Consider the following 18,948-nt stretch of genomic DNA (forward strand, 5'->3'; position numbering starts at 1 on the left):
TAGCTCCATACAACTGAGTTATAAAAAGTTTGGTAAATCTGTTCATAGAAACAAATAAAACTCAAGCAGTTTTTATTGAGCATTTTCTATATGCCAAATGAGAAGCACTATTTATTGACCATTCTCCCTGTCAGACATCTGTGCTAGGTGCTGGGGCTTCTATTACATATATAGCTCCCTTGTTCTTGTCTCTTCCTCATGGCTGGAGAAAAAATAGTCATTTAATTCATTAAGGCTTAAAAGCAAGTTGCTTTATTTGAAGCAAAGTTCATTACTTAGTTAATAGTGTTATATTTTCAGTCATGTGTAATGATCTGAAATTGTACTTTTTTCTAGAGTTAGAGGTGAATTCAGTTTTTGTTTTCTGACCAACCTTTTCTCTAGACTGAACGAGAAAAATAATAGTAGATGTTAACCGAATCAAGATGAATATGAAATGAAACCTACCATATTGGTTACTTCTTATCTTGTACTCAGTGAAAGCTGATTGTGGTATTATGTCCCACCCCCTTTCCATCTGGTTGCTGGCAGGCTCCCAATCAAGCTGCAAGGCTTAAATTAGTTTAAATGCCAATTTCTTCTACGAAGCTTTCATTGTTATATTCGGAAAAAAACTCATTCCTCCCTCATTGTCATCCTCTAAAACTTTTTACAAACCTTTACTATGAGACTTTTTCTAATATTATAGAGTTGGTTGTTTATGAGTCTGCCTCTCCTATTGGCTTTCAAGTTCCCCAAAGACCCCATCTGTGGCTTCATCCAGACTGACCAGTGGACACTCAATGAACATTTGCTGAAATAGTGAATTATGGAATGGAAATAGTCTATTTTAAAGTCTGAATATTTGGTTTGTGGCCAAATTTGATGAAAAAGATGAGGTTCTAAAAAATGGTGGCATGAAGTCAAAGAACTTCCCCCCTTTTTTTGTAGAAATTAAGATAACCTTGATTTTATAGCTTTTGAGCTAAAATAACTTTTGTAAAGATTGAGCTCATTTAGATTTTTTAACAATTATTCAGCAGGATCTGCTGTAGGGGTTTTGTTGTTTTGTTTGCTTACTTTTAAATTAGCTGTTTCAAGGTCTGAATACTTAAGGCTTTAGAGGGAGAAACCAATTTTCAATTATGTTGACTTTTTTTTTTAAAATTTAATTTATTTATGCTTTTTGTCAGAGAAAGAAAGAGCACAAGCAGGCAGAGTGGCAGGCAGAGGCAGAGAGAGAAGCAGGCTCCCCGCTGAGCAAGGAGCCTGATGTGGGACTCAATCCCAGGACCCTGGGATCATGACCTGAGCCGAAAGCAGTGGCTTAACCAACTGAGCCACCCAGGCATCCCTATGTTGACTTTTTAGAAAACTTGAGTTACATAGAATTTCAACAAAAATTTGCTACCAAGAGAAAAAATAGTCTTGGGGTGCCTGGGTAGCTCAGTGGGTTAAGCCTCTGACTTTGGCTCAGGTCATGACCTCAGGGTCCTGGGACTGAGTCCCACATCAGGCTCTCTGCTCAGCGGGGAACCTGCTTCCCCCACTCTCTCTGCCTGTCTCTCTGCCTACTTGTGATCTCTCTCTGTGTCAAATAAATAAAATCTTTAAAAAAAAATAGTCTTAATGGCACAATAAAATTTTCTGCTAAATGTACTTTTTTAACCTTTTTGATCATTTAATCTCTCAAAAATAAGAGATTTTGGATATATGTATTTGTTTTAATAAAAAGTTTATATGTTAGTAACATGAATCTTGAGAGAGAGTGACTATACCATTTTGGAATCTGTAATAGAGTAGCAACAGAATGGAGAGAAATACATATGTACATATGCTCTAGATTTCAAGAAAAAAGACATTTCAAAAAGTTCCGAGAAAAATGGGCTTTATTCCTTGCCTAGATGACTCATCATGAAGGATGATAAAGTGTGAAGATAAAAATTTAATTTTATAGTCACAAGATACAGAGATAAAGGGGCAGGATCTAAGAGTTCAAAATGACTGCATTCTTTGAGCAAGAATTTATTGAACCTTCCAGTTCAGATTGTCAAAGAACGTGTATTCGGCAAAGCATTCGATAAAATCCTCATCTCAATATTATAGAACTGAGACTGGCTAGTAGTAATTTAGAGGATTTAAATATGAATTGATTGATCAGTGTTAAGTTTAAGGGGAAAGTCTCTAGTAAAGGGCCACAGAGTTCAGTAACTTTTCTGTCTCGGACATTTCTATCATTGGTTTAAATGAAGATGCTTATCAGACCAGTGTATTAACATAAATTTGGTAGAGTCTCTATCTGTAACTCTTGCTACAGACTAGAAAGCTGGTCACAAATAGCATGATGATACAGGTAATTTTAGAGTCTCCGTTTATATTTTAAAAATACAATTCTACAGGTTCGGGTTGGAAGAAAATTAATGTGGTGGCTGATTTTGGGACAAAGAGCTAAAGTTTTAGTGGGAATTAATAATTCTAATGATCTTTTGCTAGTACTAATTAATCTTAAGCACAGTATTCAGTTCTGAGCATTGCATTTTAAGATGATACTGACAAAATCAGTGTCTATTGGATGGCAAACAGGTTGATGTAGGATCTAAGAACATTTTGCATTAGAAATCACTGATGGAGGGGCACCTGGGTGGCTCAGTGGGTTAAGCCTCTGCCTTCGGCTCAGGTCATAATCCCAAGGTCCTGGGATCAAGCCCCACATCGGGCTTTCTGCTTGGCCTGCTTCCTCCTCTCTCTCTCTGCCTGCCTCTCTGCCTACTTGTGATCTTTGTCTGTCAAATAAATAAATAAAATCTTAAAAAAAAAAAGAAAGAAATCACTGAGGAAATCTGGAATGTTTAATCCAGAGAAATATAGTTAAAAGTGATATGCTGAACATTTTCCAAGATCTGAAGACTTGTGGTACACAAAGAGGCAGATGAGTTATTCTGTTTTATTCTACAGACCAGAACTAGAAAGCACTGCTGAAAATCTTTTATTTTTTTTTTTGAGATTTATTTATTTATTTGAGAGAGCGAGTGTGCACGCAAGTGTGTGTGTGTGTGTGTGTGTGTGTGTGTGTGTGTGTGTGCGCTGGGGGGGGCGGTGGGAGCAGAGGAAGAGAATCTTAGCAGCAGATTCCTGGCTGAGCCTGGAGCCTGCCGCAGGGGGCTGGATCCCACAACCCAGGAGCAGAAACCAAGAGCCCGATGCTCAACCAACTGAGCCATCCAGGCGCCCCTGCTGAAAATCTTTTAAAGAGGCTGAAAATGGGGGAAAGTCTAGTGAGGAGAATTGCGAGAGTGGATCTAGGCTCATAAAGTAGGAAGCAGTTCATTCCTGAACATGTTCAAGTACAGCTGTTTATCGAGGAAGGTGTAGGTATTCCTGAATTAACAGGAAGCTGGACTAGAGTAACCTTTAACATATTTATTTCAGATTTTAGATGTTCAGATTCAATGCCTAGGTAGCACAGGCTTCTAGGTCAAGGGGAAGATCTGAGTGAATGGTAATATGGTTCAAAACGAGAATCTATTTTTGCAGTTTCATTCTATAGGATGCCTTAAGTTTTGGTTACTCAATCTCATAAATATGGCATCATAATCACCTCTGATTTCTATATTCCAAGAAATAAAACACTGTCACTTTTTGTAGCTAGATGAGCTACAAAGACTGTAAAGAATTTGAGTTATAATATTAAATTCTGGGCAGTGCTGAAAATGCATAGAAAAGTAACGGTAGAGATAATTCATCTTATTAAAATGTTTTTAAAGAAGCAGTGTGGCATAGAAACAAAAACATGAGAATTGAAAATCAAGTCTAGGATCTGCCACTTACGAGCTGTGTGCTCTTGGGTAAACTGTCTAACTTATCTGAACCCCGGTTTCCTCCCCTGTAAAATGAAGGTTATACGAGGCATCTTACAGAGTCTTGGGAGTTAATCTAGGGCTGTAATAAAAGTGTAAGTGACTTGTTGACTGAAACACTATACAAGGCAGGTAGTATTTTTTTCTCTGATGCACTGGGCTCAGTTATTTCTTGTCACATACTGTAAAAGATTGCTGTCCTAGAACCTGACAATTTGTGTTAACCATTATTATGTCTAGACTAGAGTTTCTCTCTCAGCTAGACCTTGAACTTCCCTTGACAGCCTAGAACATCTCTTTTCCAATCTTGTACTCTGAGGTCCCAGGACAATACTTGGCTAAATATGTGATGAATGAATGCATGGATAGATGGGTGGAGGAATTACACATTTTTTGCAATCCAAAATGAATGACTAAAAATAACTTTCTATGCATGATCTAACTATGTTAATAGAAAATTTGCCACTGAGACAGGAAAATTTCATATTGTTATTTTTCTTTTTTGTCATAGTAATTTACTGGGAAAACATGCATTTGATAAAACTGAATAGTAGAGAAATCAGACTGGGTTAAAATTTGTGTGTGGATTTGTTTCTTATAATTGCTTTTAGATAAGTGTTGACTTTATCTGGTGACTTTTTTCTAATAAGTTCAAAGACCTTATAATAAGTTATCTCACTACATTTGACAGTGTCTCTTTCAAGTTAGGATATGGTACAGTTCATCATCCCATTTCTTAGATGACACTGTACACAAAGACATGAATTGCCATATCCAAGGTCACAAAACTAGTTCCTGGTTAAACTAGAAATAGAACCCTCTTCACACAAAATTCATTCTCCATTCCATTAGTCAGTGTTCCTTCTTTTAGATAACTAGGCATTTCAGGGGCTGACATTCAGCACAGCATGGATCCCATCAACTGTTTGCTGAGCAGCATACATACATTAAGAATTGTCAGCAATTCTGATGAGTACAAGCAAAGTAGTGCATAACTTATTAATTAATGTAATGATAGCTCTCTAGGTTAAAGTAAAAAATATTAACAATACAAAAATTGAGAAGAAGTTGGCTTCTGCATTCTGACAATAAATCAAAGCTCTTTTTGTGTGGACACTGTAGCCAATTCTGCCCTCAAGACCTCCAGCCATTCCCACTAAAGCTAGTGGGAACCACATGTATACACTAGTGGGCATGCAGTAGTTCTATATTTATGAATGTTTATTTAAATTTCACAAAATGAGAAACATTTTGGTTGGTAAAAAATACAGGTCTGTTTACAGGCGGAATAAAAAAAGGTGGGACTCCGACTTACACACAGGCAATGTAAATATCAAGTTCTAAAAACAGAGGACAAGTTCTGTACCATTTCCTACGGGGCAGGGAGATTAGTTTGACTACTATGTAACGGAAAGGACATTTAATAATGAGTCTCCATGCCACATGTGTGTCTGCTCCGTTCACCCCCAATCTCGCCTCTGTTCATAAAGTTACCTTAGGAGAACTTTCCTGCCATAGTAACTGTGGGAGTACTTGCACTTTACAGGAAAGTTCCACATAAATGAAAGAAAAGACCTTTGGAAAGAGCAACTGCTCACATCTACAAGAATAACTGAGTCCAAACTCAAAAAACAACTTGCAATGCATTACTAAGGGAAGCAACCATCATTTTATCTATGGGTCCCTAACACTTCTTTCCATCACTCGGAATATGGTCAGCTGAATCCTAATTGAACTGCTCAATGAATGGAGAACTTTTTACTCATTTCTTTAAATCATAAAGTAATTATTAGTGTCTTTGTTTTACAATGTATTTGGGACAAATGTATCCAAGGAATTCTACTTTCAAAGTTTTGAGGTTTTCTCTCTCTCTCTTTTTTTTTTTTTTTTTTGTCCAACTAGAGTCATGATAAATATAACCCTCATCCTATGACAATATTTTAGATCCATTCCTCCTTACCCCCAGCATAGATAATCTCTCAGTTTCCTCCTGGTTAAGGAAACAGAGTGACTAATGAGGGACAAGACGGACAGTTCACAGATACAATGCAGTCTCTAATCCACAGCCACGCAGTCTTCCTATGTGTTTAATGGGTTAGGGATGGAGTCAAGAGTCTGCAGCGACAATCTCTAATTGAAAAAAAGGGAAATGCCCTCTTAAATGCTCTTTTTCTTCCCCTGGCTTGTTCCTGACAGTAAGTAATGGTACAACTGTTCTAAACTATTCCTCTTCAATTTTATTTTGTTTAATTCAGTCTGTCATTAGAAAGGCTTGCGAGCTTTAGGCTTGATGATTACTCTCGGTGGGAGGAAGCAATGCCACTGCAGACTTGTGTTCTAGACAAGCGCTCCTTTATACAATGACGGGGCCTGCCATCGTAAATGAAAGGCTCTTTAAAGAGCAGTGAGGGACTCTTTTAAGCAGACTGCTACCATGTGCTTGTAACCCTCCAGCATAACTTGCGAGGATGAGACAGCAGTGTGTTCTGCTGCAAAGAGGACTATTGTCCTCATTAGCCTCAAGCAAATTGAGCCGTGTTTCGCTGCAATGTAGCAGGATTTCCAAAGGGGTTTCAAGCAGTAGTTCCTAAAACTCTGAACAGAATAAAAAGATTAAAATAGCGAATGTAGTGTGTGGAATTTAGAACTCTACCAACCCCTCACCTAAGTCAACCCCATACCCTCCAAATAAAACTCTTAAATTTTGTGCACTGTACACTTCTTGGGCAAAAATATTGAACAATGAGTTAGATTAAAGTTAAGTAATTGAATGCATATGAATAAACCTTAGTGTTTACTCACAAACTCACAGGGTTTGGGTTTTAAAACTTGTAGTAGCTGATTTCTGATATATCTGTCTGTAGGAGGAAAAGGAAGAAAGATGATCTACAATTATTAAACTTACCAGGATTTAAAAGATTTCATTGTAGCCCATTTTTAAGCCTAAGAGTATTCTGGATTTTAAAAAGAGAGGGCTATAATGCAGTATGTTTTTAATTTTTTATATGCGCCATTCAGGTCTCCTTGGTTCGTTAAAAGGCTGATTTATGTTCTAAATTCAATCTGTGGATGCAGTCACAAAATAAATACCTCTGTTTCTTTATACCTCATATACCTAAAATGTATCATTTGAATCTGAGAAGAATCAAATAAACCAGACTAATATTTTGGGGGCAAAAACATGTTTACTAGTTTAACAAAGCCAAAATGTACCTAAGGTAAAGGTCAAAGACTACTTCATTCCCTGCTGAGCAAATGCTCAGGAAGCACATTTGTCTACGTTTCCTGTCATAACAGGAAGAGTGTAACTTCTTCCTTTCCACGATGGCTTCAGTTTTACCTCCTAACTCCAATATTTTCTCCCTCAGGGCCTTCCAAATCAATCCTCGCAAGACAGAAGGCAGGAGGCTGTCTCCGTTGTAGTTTCCAAACAGTTGCGTTTGTTGAAATGTTATTTAAATGTTAGTGATTTCTTAAGCTAAACTGTTCCAACTTAAAATTAAAAGTAAAAATTCCGAACATTTACAGTGGTTCTCTTATTCTTATTAGTGGTTCAACTTATTTCAAAAGAAATGCAAGTATATATATTCCATATTATGGAATTTCATTTACTTCAAATTAATTATGTTATTTTTCTTTTTAAACCAAAGCTATTATTCTGGAGTGAGGAGGGGGCATTGCCATACCTTCTTCAATTAGAGTCTGTGAGGATGTAAACTTTAAAAATACTATTATCATAATAATTTTTAAAGGAGGTCATTTTGAATGAATAAATTACAATGTTAGAGGAGGTCTAGACGGCAAAGGACATAGTTTTTGAAAAAATCAGCAACATGTTCTTTAATCTACAGTTTGGAAAAACCTCTTGGTTTATGTGGTCTATTTATAATGTTAATATTTTTAGGGTTGGTTTCTCAGTAATACAATGTCACAGCGTTTGTGCATTTGCAAAGCAAAAGGTGACTTGTCACAGACAGAATGGGGTGTGCGTGCATTTGCAGAGGTGGAAGGTCCATTCAATCCCAACTTTCTACTTAAAATCATTGAGATACAATAAATACAAGCATCAGGATTTTTCTAAATGATGGTTTTAAATGGAAATGGTATGAGATACTCAAATCAGAACTGAAACAACAAAACATCTTGAAGCCCTCAAGTACATGGAGGAAACTGTTATCTTTTGCCTTGTGCAACTTTTGGCCTCTCTTAGATTCCTTATCAAAGGAAAGCCAATGAATGAGTTTGAGAGCATCTGAGACAGTACTTCTCTGGTAGTAAAGGAATAGATCTATTTGATACAAATATAAACTATCCCACATGTAGGGGATGCATAGTAAGTGTGTGGCGTGCTATCTCTAGGATTCAACCATATAGACGGGAGACCATTTGTGAATTGTTTTTAAATTGCTAGGAATAGAATAGAAACGAATGACCTGATGTCATAGCTGTTAAATGTACATCTGAGCACTCTAGCTACTGCTTTCTTTGATTTGGAAACTCTCAAAAGTATATTTTTTTCCTTTTGGTTTCCTTTCTCAGTCTCTTCAATCACTAGTAATTCCAGCTCTCTGAACAAAACTTTTTCCTTTGATTTTTTTTTTTTTTAAAGATTTTATTTATTTATTTGACAGAGAGATCACAAGTAGGCAGAGAGAGAGGGGGAAGCAGGCTCCCTGCTGAGCCAAGAGCCCAATGCGGGGCTCCATCCTAGGACCCTGGGATCATGTCCTGAGTGGAAGGCAGAGGCTTTAACCCACTGAGCCACCCAGGCACCCCTTCCCTTTGGTGATTTTAAGATAAATGAAAGAATGATCTAACTTATGTGCATGGGGAACCTTGAAGTAGGCATCCACAGGACGCATCAATAGACCCTATAATTCAATTCTGAAATGTACTACTATGTGCTAATATGTTACTATGATACACCCTAATTTTATATATTAAAACCAAGTTTAGGGGAAGCAGTTAGCTGTTAAGAAATGACACTGAGGGGGGAAAAAGGCATAATAATCATCATTATGAAGTATTTGTGGATTTTATTTTAGATTTAAATCAACACTTTTGTGATTTTTTTGAACTTTTTATTCACCTGATTTAAAACAAGTTTCCAGACATTCATTGAGAAACATGGATAACTCTCTGATAGTATCTTATGTATAATTTCCTCTCTAATAATATATACTTACTTGGTATGCATACAAACAACTAATGATTCTGGAAATTCTGTTTGTGCAAATGACAAAAGAAAATGTATATGTCTAGATTACTCTGTTCTTTGACTCATGGTTCAGGATTCATCACAAAGTTACTTCCTGAAGCAATTTATTTGTCTTTCTAAATTATCTTGTTCCTTACATTTAAAGAGTAGGTTAGTAGGTTGTTACTCTCAAGTTTAGAACTATAATTAGCCTTTTATTTGCTGGTATTCTGGATACCACCTTGAAGGAACACTACAGTAAAAATTCCGCTGAAATTACAGCTTAAATTCTAAGAACTGCATAAAATAGTGGAAAACAGGAGAAAGTAAGGAGTAACATTCGTTTCTTTTTAAAACAGAGTCATTTGAGGAAATAAGTAAATCTCTTTTATTCAGTTTACTTTAAAAAATATCAGATTTAGTTTAAAAACATCCATCTGTAGAAACTGTTCAGACGTTGTATCTACACTGAACATATTTCTCCAGGATTTTTTTCTAAGCCCATTTAAGGCAATTTATAAGTCGTACAGAGAAACTGACATAGGGACATAAGAAAAGAGAAAAAGTGAGAAAATTTAACAGCTACGATCTCTGAATTCTTTTTAGTCATAAGGGGATTCTCTTGTTCTATTAACAGGAGAATGCTGCTAATTGTCTTTAATTTGTGCTCCAGTTATTGCACTGATAATTACATGAAATTTTGTTTGCTGGCAAAAACCATTAGTGTGCCAGAACTGATAGAAGAGAGCTTAAGACATTTAAAAATCTTTTTCCCTTAACTTACTATATTAGACCCTGAGTTATTTGGCAAATATTTTTTCCCTTATAATTATTCAAACATTTAAATGCCTTTTTATAACAAGTCACACAAATGCATTTGGATTTACCTCTCTTATCCTTTCAAAGTGGAGAAGCTGAAAATTTAAAATAAAATCATACACGTATAAACATGTTTAGGTTAAGCAAGCCTAATTTTTATATTACTTTCTTCTTGATACAACTGAAATCACAAATTTCTAAGTCTATTCTGTTTGTAAAAAGAGTCATACAAAAACAAAACTCATTAAAAAAATCTGGCTTTTTCAGGGGCGTATTTATCGGGACCATATGAAGGAGGGTAGTAACATTACTGCCTGATTGCTGAAGGTACTTCAGGAGGGTAGAAACAAAGAATGCAGATGGAGACATTGAAATTGTAGTGTTAGAATAAGCTGGAAGCTGAAGTGATAAAAACAGTGGTAAGTAGTTCAAAATAACTTGGTCAGTAACATACATTTGAAAAGAAGTCCCACAAGCATAGAGCTTCGAAAGCTACTGCTTCCCATCCTTGTCACAAGCCCTGCCCTACAAATGTCTGTGATTCTCCTTCTGGTCCAGGAGCCATCCTCTGACATCAGCTGCTCCTGCTCCGAAAGGATTCTCTCACTCCCAGTGAGCTTTCAAAGCCTCCTTTGTGCTCCTGCTCTGCTCTGTTCCACTTTTCCTTCCAGCTTCCTGATAGTTTTAAAGGTAAAACCCTCTTGAAATGAAGGTTCAGGTATGACTCTAGGGTGTGATACAGCACGGGAGCTGTTTTGATGGAAGTCACATTAACTTTTAACAGCTAATGGTTTAAAGAGCCTGAGTCTTAATAGGAACAGCTAATTGATACATTTATTGGGCATTTATTATATGTTAGATGCTTTATATTTATCCCCTAATTTGATTATCCCAGTGACCTGAAGAGCTGGGTACAATTTTTTAACCCTCACTCTACTGATGAGGGAACTGACATGGCTCAGAGGGGTTAAGGCACATGCTGGAGGTTAATACAGCTAGTAGGTGGCAGAACTGGGACCGGAACTAGGTTCGTGTGTGTCTAAAAACCATGCTCTTCACCATTATGTTATACTGGATGCAGTATGATGTAATTGGGAAAAGCAAAGACACAAAACCATGCTCTTAGCCATTATATTACACAGGATGCAGCATGACATAATTGAGAAAAGCATGTTTTGTTTTACTTTTTTAATCTGAAAGATGTGGGCTCCGAATCTTGGCTACCACCTACTATTACTATCTGACTTCAAAGCTTTGCCTGATCTGAGCCCTGCCTAGCATCTAATCTTTTCTCTCATCTCTCTAAAGTCATACACATCAGACTCAAGTTCCACAAGCTTTCCCTTGGCTCCTTAGCAAGCTCTTTCCGTTCTTAAGGAGCTCTGCAAATATTGTTCCATCTGGAATGTTGTCACCTGCCTAACTCTGACTCATGTCTTCATTCCCATCTTTCAGCATTTCCTCAGAGACACCTTTCATCTAATCCCCAATCTAAATAAAGCACCTCTTGTTATAATTTGATAGCACTTTGATAATTTCACTCATAGCACGTTATTTACAACATTTGTATTATATATTTGCACATTTCATTTCTGTGTCATCCCACTAAGCCAGGGATCCACAAACTCTGGCCCAGTACTGCTTGTTCCATTTTTGTCAGTAAAGTTTTATTCAGACTGGCTCACAAGGTCAAAAATATCTGCTTTCTGGCCCTTTATAGGAGAAGTTTGTTGACTTCTGTGGCAGATGATAAACTGTATGAGATTTGTCTGGTTTACCATGAATACTTAATGTCAGGCACGCTGCAATCTAATACTATTTGTTGATTTAATAAATAAATGAGCTATTCAACTATAAATGAAATAATACATATGTAATTCTTGGTGCATGTTGCTTTTATTAAGCTGACTGAAAATTTCTTTAAGATTAATTAAAAATTTATGATTTTATTTATTTTTACATACTGGCTTAAGAAATCCATCCAGTTTAAGTGAGAAATTGAGAAATAAGTAGTTTTCATAAACTCAGAAACTCTGGACAAATTTTGAATAAAAAGAGCTGTTAATTTTTTCCTTCTCTTAAACTATTATATGTATACACCTGGAGTTTCTGAATTTTAGTTGTTCTCCCTACTTCCATTATGAAAGGCAGAGGAAGGATAAAATTCAATTTAAATAGTTAGCTGCTCTGTTTTATAGCAATGTTAATTCTTGATGATATTCAACTTACACATCAGCTTTATAATATTTCATTTCACACTTTTATGCCTCTCTTTCTTATTCTGTAAAAACACATCCTGTTTTCTGTATAGCTAAATAAACACCTGCAAAGGCAGAGCAGGCTTTTACTACTTCTTAAGAAAAGATGACAGCGAACCATTGTGTGAGGTTCTATTAGGGAGTCTGCAGTGGGGGAAGCTTCAAAAGAGCAAAACAGTTACCATTTTTCTTTTCAACACATGAACACATAGTTTAAAGGAAGCCCAGGCCAGGGGTGCCTCCGCACTTGGGATGATTTGTTCCTGCAGATTTGTTAGTGTTGATTATAAGTGACCTACATCTTTCAGGCTCTCAGGACTGCTCTTGTAGTAGGTGAGTGGTACACATAACAAACATGTATAAGTAAGATGGATGTTGGAGACTGTCAATAGCCATCTAAAATAATCACTGAAATACACACTAAAACATGGCAGTTTTCAATTTTACCAATTTGATTTAAGAGTATGAGTGAAGGGCCTGCTGTACCTCAAGTGTGGAGAAGACTACATAGATCCTAAATTTCTATAGAATAAAATCAAGGAATTCATCATCAGGATTAAAAAAAATTATGACTGAACTGAATTTAAACAATTTTTCTTCTAAAACTATTAAGACTTCTGACATGGATGAGAGTAACAGCAATTGTAGACACAGCCATATTTAAATTAAGAAAAGATGTTCAATTGTTAGTTCAAAAGTATGTGCTAAAATTCTTGCATCTTGTGTGAATTTTATGTTCCTTTATAAAGCATAATGAAAACTCCATGAATTCAACCTACAAAAATTTTCTTCTGTCTTTGTAAGCAAAAGGAAGATACAATGAATTTCATGAAACTAAAAATTACCTGGCATTATTAATGAAATGTAGGTACTAATTCATATAATTTCTGACTATACTCCAAATGGATTTTAGTCCAAATAACAGTCTAAAGAGTCAACGGTACATGGTGTTCAATATTTCGATCTTAATTTCAAGTTGTAAGCCAGCTAAAAAATACTGTGGTTTTATATTGACAGAATTGCTATTTTTGGCTTGACCCATAGCAATAAACAACATGTAGGAAAACAATGAAGAAATCCATCATAAACCTTTATTTATCCTTTAACTCAATTTTCAGCCAAAAATAGTTCAAGTCATATGTACCTTAAATACAATAATTTAAATTTACAAAAATTTAAATTTAAAAAGTTTCTTTATCTCTTAATGACATACTGGCTTTGATGGCATAAAGAACAACTTCTATTCATTATAATTTACACAGGTAACAACTAAGTGTCCATCAATGGATGAACAAATAAAGAAGTGGTTACACGTGCACACACACACACAGGAACATTATTCAGCCATAAAAAAGAGGAAATCCTACCAGCTGCAACAACATGTATGAATCTTGAAGGAATTATGCTAAGTGAGGTAAGTCAGAGAAAGAAAAGACTGTATGATCTCATCTATATGTAGAATCTAAAAAACAAACTCACCAAAAGAGATCAGATTTGCGATTATCAGAGGAGGAGTGTGGGAGGAAGGAGAAACAGATGAAGGTGGTCAAAAGGTACAAACTTCCAGTTACAAGATGAGTAAGTACTAAGGATGTAATGTACAACACGGTGACTATAGTTAACACCACTGTATGATATAAAGGAAAGTTGCTAAGAGAGTAAATCCTAGGAGTCCTTATCACAAGGAGAACTTTTTTCCCTTTTTCTTCTTTATTTTCTTTTTATTGTATCTATATGAGATGAAGGATGTTAGCTGAATTTACTGTGGTAATCATTTCACAACATATGTAAATCAAACCAACACACTGTCTGTGTTAAAATTATACAGTGATGTATGTCAGTTACCTCTCAATAAAACTGGAAAACATATAAAAAAACTTAAACCACGTATTAGTTCTAGTCTCACTTGAAGTTCCAATAAGACAGAAAGGGACAACTGGAGAGCTAGAGTGTCTTTATTTGGGGGATTGTCTGGTGAGGGCATATCGGAGGTTATCCTCTTAGCTCTTTCCCGAGAGTAAATGGGCAACAGGTAAAACATTCTTCTCTCCATGGTCAAGGAATGCCTGTTTTCCACGTTCCATTATCCATTTATAATGGCTGGAATCTGGCTTTACCATAATTTCTCCCATTATTTGTAATTTAACATCAGAATGCATACAAACCACCCAACTCTCCTTATATCACCTAACTAAATGCACTCTCCCCAAGAGTGAAGAAAAATAGTCAAATCACAGATATTTATGATATACATGTCTTTGCTGAATAGAGAGCATTTGGATATATAAAATCTTTAGGATAGATTAATGGGATCATACAGCATTATCAATGGAGTTGTAGAAAAAAACTGTAACATCATTTGCCTCTTTGTTTATCAAATTCATGGTTTAAAGATAATGGTGTGAATTAACTAATAGTTTTTGCCTATATGTGTGTTATTATATATTTATATAAATATACTTATATATATTATATATATGTTTTAAGTTACTAATATTTTGTGAGGATGTTTGTTGTTGTCAGTGCAATGCTAAATATTTTGGATACATTTCAAAGTCTCTTTTACTGTGAATACAATGAAAGCTGTTTTTATAAGCCTATATTCTAAACCTTTAAATGGATGACCACAAAAGGACTCATTCCTATGCATGTAAGAATATCTTTGTTTGATGATGCATGCAGTGTAACAATGTTATGCTTATTAACTCTTAATCATTAAGGTATTTGTATTACAGAAGTACAATTCCCATTCAAAATTTATGTTGAAATAAAAAGTGAACAATCATTAATATGTAAACTATTTGTCTAACAGACAAGGTGATTTTTTCCCCCTTTACATATGATAGAATATTAGCATTTAAACTGGCCACATTTAATTCACTGAAACTTCTCTTAATGGATGTTTCTAAGTTCCAATGTTTTCAGTATCTTTAAAATACCTGGGGAAAATGTAATAAATAGTCCATGTAAATGATGATACAGGAAAAAGTTTACCCCACTCACCTGTCTGTTACGTTCATCCATAATCCTCGTAATCTGAATCTTTTTTCTCCCCATAGTCCCCGTTTTTCTTCTCTCTCTCGTCCCTGAAATTATGTATTTTTTCCTTCCTTTTCTTTCTCTTTCCTGTTTCCTCCAAACAAATCTCCTTCTTCAGCACTTGCACTGCTCAGTTCCCAAATTCCTGCATTCGTTCCTGCTGGAAGAAAGAGAAAAATTAAATACCACTTTAACAGAAAGGCGGTTTCATAAGAGCGATCATATTCTAATTTAAAAAGAGAACTATATGAAAGTAAGCCAATCAAATGAATGAAAATAAGTACTAAAAGCACATGGTCTATCCCATGTAGGAGGATATTAAAAAGGAACGGTTTGTTTTTATAATCAAAATAATCTCATAAGTAATTTAACAAGTCATTTAAATGGCAAAAACTATACTTCAAAGCCCAACACTTGAAATGTATCTTTTGCAATGAGTTCCTTAATATTTTTTAATGAAATTAGGTGACTATTTTCACCCTTCCATTATGAAAAATTACCTAAATCAGAGAGTTAATGAACCTTTATGTACCTGTGTATGCTAAGTAGGGCAGCTAATTCATTTCTGAAGGGAAAACAATCTCCTGTTTTGACAGCAGAGGTGATAACGTCCCCTCGTTATGCAAATAGGATGGACTATTATGAAAGCGCTATTTGATATATGTAAATGTCAACTAATTTAAATCTAAATCCTTTAATCTTATTTTTAAAAAGTCACTGCTCTGAGAACACTGTAAAAATACATTGGGATATTTAATCTTACATAATAAGCAGCTATCAGCAGTGAGATCTCCTTTTCCTCTTGAAAGCCCTTAAGCTATATCTTGAATACAAGAATCAAAAAAGATAATCATTCACAGAAAAGAAATGGTGCAAAAAATTAGAGTATTACTCCATTTATAATGATACTTTTTTATAACTACACTTTTTATAATAAGCCATCAGTTCTCTAAATTTAAATATTTTAAAAAAGACATATCATATATCTTTGGGGAGTAACATACAAAATTACAGAAGCCCAGTATTATATACTAGATACCTTTAGGTCATGAATTAAAATTAAAGAAATGATCATCAATAATATAAAATAAACCCAGAGAACCCGAGTATTAAAAGTATATATTTTACTTTGTTTTAAATTATATCTGAAAACATTTGAACATAATGAAAATGAATTGCCGTGAAATGTGGAAGTTAACAAGAAAGCATTCCACATTGGATTCTAGATTTGCAAGCAACCGCTTCAATTATTCTATCCAGTTTTATGTCAAAGAATGCAACTACTTTATACATTGCTCAGAATTTCCCTGTTTTAGCTGGTGTCTGATGAGGGACCTGAGAAATTCCCACATGTATTATGTAATGCTAAGCCAATGTCCTGGCTATTTAATAGATTATTTGGCTCTAAATCAAAGTTATTGGAACAGGAAAGCTGTTACACACTTGGTCTGATCATCTGCTGTCTTTTAATTTCTTTAATTTAATTTCTAAATTCTTTATCACCTTGAGTAAATTTCTTTAAATTAAAATTTTCTGTGATTATCTAATTGCAGAAGCTATTATGATATAATTAGTTCTGGTGGATTAAGCGCTGCTTAAATACTAAGACCATCCATTCTCTTTTGCCCAATGCCTTTCTATGAAACTGCAGCTCAGTTGTGCCCTTGGGAATACTATATATGTTGAGTAACACCATGACCACACAGTGCTCATCAAAAATTACTACTCAGCGGCAATTTTAAATGTTGGAAGTAGTTCAAAAGTTTTAAAGAGTTATATAAATAACACACATTTGACAAATACACATGAAAAAATTAGCTATAATAAAACATTAAAATCACATTAAAATATGAAACCTTCACAAAGCACAGTTGCATTATATATTCACCGTTGCCACACACTGTCCATCTATTTATTTTTAGAAACCGTCTTAAATATCACTCAACTGGGCAACTTTCCTGTGTTTCCTATAGTCTTACCTTAGAAGCAAGCGGCCCGTTAGAATGGCATTTCCCATGCATGTGCAAGACCCCACAGAGACAGACAGGCTTCCTCTATCACAAAAAAGCCAACCCATGAATCCACAAACGCATATGGGACAATTTCCTTTCTTTTCATTTGGCTGAGGCCGATGGCACTATCGGCTTACAGGACTATGCCTGCCTAAGCGCTTATTCACTTTAAGGTGGAAGGTCAGGGTGAACAGATTAGAGTGTGGTGACAAGGCGGGGAAGACAAGAACTTCGACAGATCCTGGTTTCAAAATACAAATAACCAAACAAGCAGAGAAGCATCCCTCGAGAAAAGTCTCTTCAGAAAGGCAGAGAGAGAACTCATGAGCCAAACTTAGAAGAGTTCCTACACCTCACCACCCCGTATTTCACAACTTTGAAAGGAGAAACACTTTTAAAAAGAGCAGAGCAAGGATTTTTTTTTTTTTAATTCTTGAAGAAAAAAGGATGGGAAATATTTTGCCTGAAAAAATTTGTATGCGTATATCAAATATATATATAATATAGTCGGTGAAAATACCATTCGATGTATTTTCCTTCTTGAAATATGCAAGCTAATGTAAAGAGAAACAAGTTTAAATTTCAGTAAAATTAAAATATTTTCTTGTTTTCCATAAAAATGAATATTTCTTGAAGTGTTGCCTTCTGAGCATTTTTAAAATGCAAAACTTGATATTATTATGTACATATGCAGACTACTACGCGGTGATGATGCGATTTTTTCATGAAGTAAAATATGTCACGAAACGTGCCTTAGAACATTTGATTATGGATCACCACATTTCAAGGCTGTCAGTAAAAACTCAAAGAGTTTAGGAAGGTCAATAATAGCTCAGTAGTTGTTTTCTTGGCGTAACTACTTCTCTAAGCTGATTTTTATGCCAAAATTATATTGTAAGGTCAGTTTCAAGTATTAATTTGTAGGAGGCCTAGAAAAGCTGAAAAGGAGATTAAAAAACTTCAGTAGTTTTTAAAATTGTTTTGTATGTACATGAAGAAAAGAATAGGTAAACTACATGTAGTAGAATTTCAAGTTATGCTGAGAACTTTCATTATGTACAATCAACCATAAGCTTAAAATAATTCCAGCAGCCTTGCCGCTACTTCTTTCCACATGAAAGCAGCATTCTTGGAAAATGACAGAGCTACACAGAAACAATCAGTAATTAAAAAAAGAAAAAGAAATGCTCTACCACAGTTACACTCTATAGAGTTACAGTCTTCTGCATTTTTTTTTTCTTTTTGTCAACCTAAATATAAGAAAAATAAAATCAGGCTGCTTACTAAAAAGGGGAACTTCATTATGGAAGGCTTCTGTTCACTTTGAGTTTGGCATAAGCAGACAGATGAAGGCAAAGTGGTTTTGAGACCCAAGTTGAGAAGAATTTCTTGTGGACAGATGCTAAAGATCCTTCTCCTACCCCAGCTCTCTCTTTACAAACAAGTTCCCTTGAGTGACACACACCTCCTCCCCCCTTCCCTGCCTCACTCTTTCTTGCTCCCTTCCTTTCTCTCTCTCCCTCCCTCCCTCCCTCCCACAAATCCCTCCCTGTAACACAGAAGAATCTTGACAGAATGGCAGGAAACACGCACAGACTGGTCAGGGAAGGATATGATGTCAGCAACCACGAACAATAAAAGGTGTAAAGGTGCTTCCTTCCCTAAACTGTTCCAGAAGTGTAAAATGGGAACCAAAACTCTTCACTTCCTTCTCTGAGCAGAACTGTCTGAGTGTGCTGTGCTGCACACCATACACAGAGAGGCCTTTGAGAGGTTCAGATAAGGGA

The 18,948-nt window shown here is 35.5% G+C and overlaps 1 protein-coding gene across 9 annotated transcripts in view; it reads right to left on the bottom strand.

Moving 5' to 3' along the window:
* The window catches only part of LOC111148445 (myocyte enhancer factor 2C), a 103,598-nt gene extending 86,064 nt beyond the window's left edge, over positions 1 to 17,534 (bottom strand). For 2 of the 9 annotated variants that reach the window (XM_022504993.1, XM_022504990.1), the window contains exon 1: positions 15,114 to 15,459. In XM_022504993.1, coding sequence (XP_022360701.1) covers positions 15,114 to 15,167 — 54 coding nt within the window. In that variant the 5' untranslated portion in view covers positions 15,168 to 15,459. Of the gene's footprint in view, positions 1 to 15,113; positions 15,462 to 17,128 lie in introns of those variants that run through there. The other 7 variants (XM_022504991.1, XM_022504994.1, XM_022504995.1 and 4 more) reach the window with 7 other exon arrangements.
* Positions 17,535 to 18,948: the final 1,414 nt, after the last annotated feature.

This window comes from Enhydra lutris, unplaced genomic scaffold (assembly GCF_002288905.1).
Source record: "Enhydra lutris kenyoni isolate GAN:26980312 unplaced genomic scaffold, ASM228890v2 scaffoldscaffold19, whole genome shotgun sequence".
Lineage (NCBI taxonomy): Eukaryota > Metazoa > Chordata > Mammalia > Carnivora > Mustelidae > Enhydra > Enhydra lutris.